The sequence below is a fragment of the Penaeus monodon genome, chromosome 42, assembly GCF_015228065.2.
Source record: "Penaeus monodon isolate SGIC_2016 chromosome 42, NSTDA_Pmon_1, whole genome shotgun sequence".
In the NCBI taxonomy this organism is placed as follows: Eukaryota; Metazoa; Arthropoda; class Malacostraca; order Decapoda; family Penaeidae; genus Penaeus; species Penaeus monodon.
The window spans coordinates 9,899,955-9,907,454 of NC_051427.1; the positions used below are offsets into that span (position 1 = coordinate 9,899,955).

At 35.3% G+C, this 7,500-nt stretch overlaps 1 protein-coding gene and 1 long non-coding RNA gene across 3 annotated transcripts; both read right to left on the reverse strand.

Annotated features, from left to right (window-relative positions):
- Window positions 1-746: 746 nt before the first annotated feature.
- Window positions 747-2,032, reverse strand: LOC119599290. Its single transcript, XR_005231061.1, has 3 exons — window positions 1,633-2,032; window positions 1,231-1,345; window positions 747-948 (listed from the first exon to the last, which is right to left on the reverse strand). It is a non-coding gene; the product is annotated as an uncharacterized LOC119599290 (long non-coding RNA).
- Window positions 2,033-2,746: 714 nt separating this feature from the next.
- Window positions 2,747-6,246, reverse strand: LOC119599289 (60S ribosomal protein L27a-like). Of its 2 annotated transcripts, none has more exons than XM_037949025.1 (6): window positions 6,153-6,246; window positions 4,131-4,194; window positions 3,758-3,855; window positions 3,501-3,650; window positions 2,996-3,124; window positions 2,747-2,825 (listed from the first exon to the last, which is right to left on the reverse strand). In XM_037949025.1, the coding sequence occupies exons 1-5, from the start codon at window positions 6,153-6,155 to the stop codon at window positions 2,996-2,998; spliced, it is 444 nt and encodes a 147-aa protein (XP_037804953.1). In that variant the 5' UTR covers window positions 6,156-6,246; the 3' UTR covers window positions 2,747-2,825. The 2 variants fall into 2 exon arrangements, with proteins under 2 accessions (XP_037804953.1, XP_037804954.1); XM_037949026.1 differs by lacking the exon at window positions 6,153-6,246 and adding an exon at window positions 5,165-5,187.
- Window positions 6,247-7,500: the final 1,254 nt, after the last annotated feature.

Consider the following 7,500-nt stretch of genomic DNA (forward strand, 5'->3'; position numbering starts at 1 on the left):
CAATGGATTGGGGAGCTACCAGTGTAATTACATGATACTGTGGTTATTAGGCTATAACCCCCTCCCCCCATCCCTTGCTTGTTGTCATGGGGGGGGGCAGGGACTGAGGTCCAGTGTAGGGGCTCTCCCCTACCTTTTCTTCTCCCACTTTCCTTTTCCTATTTTTCATCCCTTCTGTCCATTTACCTCCATGATTAACTCATTTTTAGCCCTTTTTACCACAATACTGTTAATGGTGTGGGACCTTCGGCACATTTGTTTTAGATCATTACCCATCTGGAAATGCAAACATTGCCTTATTCTTTGATTTTTTTTTCTAAATGGGATTCCAGATTCTGCACATTATTTTCTCATATTAAAATCCTTGTAAACAATCTTTCCTGTAGCTGACAAAAAAGTTTCTTTGTTACAACTTTGGTAACTGTCAATTCTGGTTTATAACTAGTTTTACCTTAACTGCACATCTGCTACATTCACAGGCATAGTTACAATTTATTTGTAGGGGGTTCCATATACAGTCAATCTGTATATATATATCAGCTTACTATTGTGCCAACTAGGATTAGTAGTTATGTACTGGCAGTGTTGAGATCAATACAAATTTATGGTACTGAAGCATCACTAAATTTTATAATTTCTTGCAGCCGAGTTAGAATACTTCTCTTGTACTTTGCTTCGTGAAACCTGTTGACAAGTCATCTGTGCCTTAACAAATTGTGTCAAGAAAAGGATATAGATACAAAATATAAACACGAGATATTTATTTCTCCAAACACAAAATGGTAGATCTTAAAGTTACCATGTGTATAGTACATTCAGCATTTCAAGAACAGTCAATGCATATGCAAGCACCGCATGTAGCAATACTTGAAAGCTCTGCTTTCATGAGGATTATTTGCCATCTTGAAGTTTCAAACTGAAGAACTGGATTGACTGCTACTTTCAACTCTTAAATGAAAGAAAAGCACCAAGTAAGATTAGAGAGTCAATGTAAACAATGTAAATACATTTAAACATTTCATTAAATCAGCCGAGTACAGTCAACATCATTAATCTGTCCGCCCGTACGCATTATCATCACCAATGCAGCAAAGTTATCATGGATTATGCTGCCACGTCAAATGTTCAACTCAAATTTTATTTACTAATCAAATATAGTATATTCACATTGAATTGTTAATTGAATACAGATGTACAAAATGGCCTTAAAATTCATCAATTTCAACTTACCAATCTGAATTCACTTGTCTGCTCCATTAAAGGAATGGGACCTCAGCTCATCCATTTGAATAATAATGTAATGTTAATACTTGCAAACTTGAATTATTAACAGCCATGTAGCAATCTAGAAGACAAGAATAAGGAAAAATAATTAAGGATTCCCAAAACTGCACTTTAAAAATAATTCAGTCCCCTATGCAATCAGAAGTGTACAGTCAACATTATTAATCTGTCCGCCCGTACGCATTATCATCACATGTGCATAAAAGTTATTGTGGACTTCACACTACCTTGGCAAATGTTCTACTTGAAAATATTGCACTTGTCAAAAGTCCATTCTCCAACATTTCCCCCTTACAATAATTTCCATTACAGGTGTTAAATGGCCAAAAACTTGCAGTTTTAACTTACCTATCTGAATTTACTGGAGTCTTGCCTTCTGTTGTCCACTAAAGACATAGGACCCCAGTTCATCTTGGTTGAAAAATAGGTGGTCGTGTTCTAAGAGGATTCCACTTGATAACTGGTATCTTTTGGAAGCCATGGTAAACTTATGAAGTAATCCTAGAAGGGAGAAGGAACCATTTAACTCAAGGATTCATAACATTAAATCTTAGAAATATTCAATCTTCTATACAATCAGAAGTGTACAGTCAACAATATGAATCTGTCCGCCCGTACGCATTATCATCATGTACAAGTATTTCTTCCGTTTCTTTAATTAGCCAAGAAATATTTAACTACTATAATACTTAGGCCAATTCAAATATACAAAAACTAAAGCTCATTGATTATTGCATGAACAGTATCTTAGAAAATGCACATACCATTCACAAAGTGATAGCTTCAACATTTTTGGCATCTTCTGTATCCATAAGTCTTTGCCTAAGCAGATGAAAATATACTGCCAAGTTGTCTTCAAATCCACCTGCAGAAATGTCAAATTAATGTGAAAGTTTCTATAATGAAAAACACACTATTATAGGTTGTATAATTTTAGTAATACAATATGAATATTTCTTAGTGTATTAATGCTTTGTATGCATGAATACTATATCATCCTAGCACAAAGTGTTAAATATCAGTATCAGATAGTGAAATAATAAAAAGAAAGAACTTTACCTTGCATTCTGATGAAACTCCTCAGAATAATCATGTTCAGGAAAAAAAAAAAAAATTACAATACACAATTTCAATTTAGTCAGTTTCAGATTCATTCACTGGTTTCAATACGTGGAAAAAAAATGCAAGGATGCATTCCTACTCCTCAAACACACTTTACCTCTTGTTACTTATCCTGTCGAAAAGAACCATTACACTTCTGGGCAAATCATAACCATAGAACCATTACACTTCTGGGCAAATCATCTAACCATATTATATATACATTTTTATAATAAGCATTTATACACAGACACACTATTGTGAAGATATTAATCTCAATACGTGAGATGCTAGATAATTTGCCTAAATAGCATTTGAATAATTCCATAAATTTTTATATGTAGGATGACAATGAAAAGCCTTTTTTTTTTTTTTCACTTTAATTCCACTAACAGAAGCCATGATGACATTGATTCTTGTATTTGGCCTTGTAGAAGAATCTGCAACAAAACGAATTTCATCGTAAGAAAAACATTACACAAAAATTCCTTTCCACAGAGCATTTAACTGCAATAATCAGAAAGGAACGTTCAACAGCATTTTTATGTCCGCCCGTTCGCATTATCATCACAAAATTCAACAAGCAGGCTCAGAAAGTCCATATGCTTACTTAAGCGACGAGCACACATGCACCACCAACAGCCTTGATCTTGTTTTCAGCTTTGCGGGAGAAGAACTTGGCCTTGACAATAACAGGCTGGTTGGGAAGTGCACCCTTGCCAAGGACCTTGAAGTATCCCTAGAGAGAGAGAGAGAGAGAAAAAAAAAAGTTAATAAATTGATAAACTAACGAGAGAACTTAGTACAATCAACAAAAATCAGATATGTACACTCAACAATATTCTTCTGTCCGCCCGTACGCATTATAATCATACAAGAACTTAGATCTGCTCCAATGGCCTTTAGTCTTAATCACATCCTATATATGAGCAATGATCCATTTCAATGCAAACATGTCAAATAGTAAATCCAATGAAACTCTGGAAGCATGTAGCTGATGTAGCTGCTCCCTCATATTAATTGTAACACTGGGAAAAGGGGTGATTCCATCATTTTCAGACACCACAGGTTTATAAAGGCCAAGTTACAGCGTTTCCAACCACTGCCACACTTACCGATTTAAGAACATTGATGACTGGGGCCTTTTCGGATTCCTTAGCGTATTTCTGCCTAGTCTGCTCAGACACAAGTGACCAGAGTTTATCCAGGTTGATGACAGGTGCATACTTTGTGTTGGGCTTTGCGTGAAAGTTTCTCATACCAACCTGCAAAGTACAAGAAATAAATTTGATTGGGGAAGGGTGAGGGCGAGGAGAGAAGTTATGATAAAAACAAGTGACTGCAATCAAAGTCAAACTTTCCAAAATCTTACCTTGCCAAAATAACCAGGATGGTATTTGTCAAAGTTGATTCTGTGGTGGTGCATGCCACCAGCGTTACCGCGACCTCCAGGGTGCTTACGGTGCTTGCCTATAATCGCAATCAAAAGAAGTTTAATATTAATAAAATATACATATTTCTCCCTAACTGCTAATGACATGCAAATTCCTTTCCTTACTGCAAGGTCAGGGTATTCTGGTACCCACCTCAAACTAAAACCATCTATTTTTCCCCACGAGATCCAAAATTCAAACATTTCTAGATTCTTCGTTAGTGCCAAGACTTTCAAGAAAATTTCCAGACCAAAGACCCAGCCCTTAAAAAAACTCAATCCACTTGTATCAAACAAACTTCCAAGGACTCACCGATACGGCCATGACCGTGGCTGACGTGTCCACGGAGCTTCCTGGTCTTCTTCTTGGTGGTAGCCTGTGGAAAAAGTACACTGTCAACAATCACATTCTAAGTTTATCTTTCAAGGATTAACCCGTGTTTAATCAGGTATGCCTACCATTGCGCCAATGTAGGATGTACTATGGAAAAGCTCAACTGTACATGTGAGGGAGTTTTTTTTTTTTTTTTTTTTCAATAGAGATAGTTTATGAACTAATCAGTCTAAATGGCTGGATAAAATGAAATGCAAGAAGTGAGCATGAAAGAATATGCATAAATAAATGTAGTTTGTTCTCTTGTCTAGACCACAATCATTAAAATGTTTAAATTTTACATTTATCACCAATGTATTTTCAGTTAGCCTAATCAGTCTTTAAACTTTACAATGACCCCAAGGTACAGAGACCAAATGTAATAAAGCTTTCTTATTACTTTGTCAATGTATTTTTGCAATGTTAAGGTACATCCAGAGAAAAGCAAACATGAAAAAGGTGGTCCACAACCTCGGCTAACAAAGCAAGCACAACAGTCCTAAAAGAAACACTTCAGAACCGAGATTTCTATTTGCATACTACATAAAAAAATTCTGACAAAGGGAAAACTTCCCTACATCCGATACTCATTTTTTGCAGTCTGGCAATACCAAAAAGATGTAGTACATACATTCTACTTCAAATACAAGTTTGATGTATCATGCACATACCATGTCTTACTCTATACTACTCTACAGATTTGGGTTGATGTTGCAGGGAGCACCTCCCAGGGATAGAGGGAAAGAGAATCGTTTTATAGAGGGTAAGAAACAAACATGTACAGCAGCTCTGGCCTCTCATTTACCGCAAAGTGACAAAGGTCCTCTACATATCAAAACACTCATACAGCCAGAGTTATTACTGTGTTTTCTTTAAATTGGCATGAAGTGTCAAAGGTGGGGTACAGAGGGCGTTTTCCCCAATATATAGAAGATTGGAAACATTTAGTTCGGATTTCGGGGTTCGCATGATACCATGGTTTAGAGACTGTCTCTTGAGGGTGCATCAGGGCAATTTAAAACCCTGTTTCATTTTAATTCGCTCGTGTTCACATTTTCAGACCTATAAGAGTATCTCATAACTAGAAACACCTGGTAGGTATTTGCAATGCTGCAATAATCTTCATTTACCAAAGTAATTTTTACCAAAAGAAAATAACAATCAATTAGTCTATTATTAAACTGAATTATGCTAATTTACACAAGGAGACCACTGACAAATTACAGATGCCCAAATAAGCATGTTGCATTTCTCCGTCCTGCATTTTTTCCCTCCGAGGAACACATGGAGGCACAAACATTTTTCTACTGAATACGAGCATTAAATTTTCTACTGAATACGAGCATTAAAGTAACAAATTTCACATCCTCGACTCCGCTCCCAGAAAAGAAATACCACGAGACTTAAATAGTTTGAAGACACGGAATGATTGAAATAAGATACGTAAAATATATTTAAAATGTGCTTCGTGAAATATGAAAAATTTAAAAAACAATTGAATTCAACTAAAAAGACTTAATTGTATTACTAATAACTCAAAATTCTTGAAACCGACGCATGAACTTCGATAAAGAAAAAAATATTGTGGACCATAAGTCAAATTTACACAAATTGACACATTTACGTATGGCGTTCACTTGGAAAATATATCTTGCATAGTTATTCTAAATGGCTCTAACACTCTCGGATAATTCCATTGGAAGAGTTTGTATCTAAATAAACTTCCGCCGAAAATCCCATGTTGTCAATCCCTTCGCCTTCCATGCCTCGGGAGAAACACAAAACCATTTACCGAAATTTTATCACGAAATATCACTGAATCCGTAGATTCATCGCCCTTAAACTTATATCGAAGGGATTCTCCATTGTGCTATGTACACTTTGAGAAAATATTTCACTGAAGTTTAGTCAAGAGAACACATGTAAATTGAGAAAATAAGACGATCACTCGCCGCTCCGTACCATGTTTTCGGCTCTGTTTACTGAAGAGAGTGATCCAGCGCCATCTATCGGCAGGTAAACAACGTCAGCGGTTTATAGCAGACGCCTGTTGAGAATCCACGCGAACAAAATTTCTTATTTATTATTGTAATAAATGTTTTATTTATTTATTTTTTTGATGATTTTGATTTGGTTGTATATATTTATTTACAATATGTCTGCATATAATACAGTGCTCTCGAATAATGACTCTTTGGTTGGGAATAAAAAAGTGTAATGGGAATTATAAGATATTTTTTTGCTTGGATAAAACTATCCACTTAAAGAAGGCATAACTGATGACATAAACAATACATATAACAAGAGTTATTGGTAGAATGGACGTCATTCGGGTTTTATTTTTTAATCATATTGATATTAATTAATTGATATACAACAAATCTATAGTTTATTATGATCTATCATGATCTGACTGTCTATTGTCAAAAACTCCTTAACAAAAGATCTTGTATTTGCTTGTTGCTAGTTTAAATAACAGAAATAAAAACAAGCTATCGTTGTTATTTATTAAGTACAGAGCAATTCATAAAAAAAATAAAATCAGAGCATATTACTGCATTTTCTGCCGGATAAGCATTACTAGAAATGGATCAAATTTTCCCAAATGCCAATATGTTTTTTATCTGTTAATATATAAAGGCATGCACTGGATATATTTCATATTGTGATACTGAGAATATGTTGGGTGTCATACTTTAAATAGTTTTCTGACTTTAATTACATATGTTCATATTCTAATAATAATCTTATCAATAGCTCCAATGGCTACAAAAGAATCCAGAAATTAAGTGATAGATTTTTTTCTTAGTTAATGTCTAGTTCTCTTTCACATAACGAAATTTTTGGTAGCTCATGACAAATAAATATTAGACATATTTCTTTGTTTTATCAAATTTATACCTTTATTGTAAACGCGACAGAAATTAACCGGGGTAGCGAGAAAGAACGTTTCTGTTCAATAATAATTTGACCTACAAATTTTGTGCCCAAAAGTTTGCCTGACTTTCTGACGTGTGGCAATTGTTACTTCGTGTGTGTGTGTGTGTGTGTGTGTGTGTGTGTGTGTGTGTGTGTGTGTGTGTGTGTGTGTGTGTGTGTGTGTGTGTGTGTGTGTGTGTGTGTGTGTGTGTGTGTGTGTGTGTGTGTGAGTGATGGGGGTGTGTGTGTGCATCTGTGTGTGTGTGTGTGTGTGTGTGTGTGTGTGTGTGTGTGTGTGTGCAAAAGATACCACAGTAAAAAAAAAAGACTTTATCTTGAAATGATTCATGAAAGGCATCCACCCAGGTTGCAAATCACATTTTCAAAACAC

Coding starts and splice junctions, on each gene's coding strand:
- LOC119599289 (XM_037949025.1), bottom strand. Junction 3,651..3,757: donor ATCCTGGTTATTTTGGCAAG/GTAAGATTTTGG, acceptor TGTACTTTGCAG/GTTGGTATGAGAAACTTTCA. Junction 3,125..3,500: donor TCATCAATGTTCTTAAATCG/GTAAGTGTGGCA, acceptor CTCTCTCTCTAG/GGATACTTCAAGGTCCTTGG.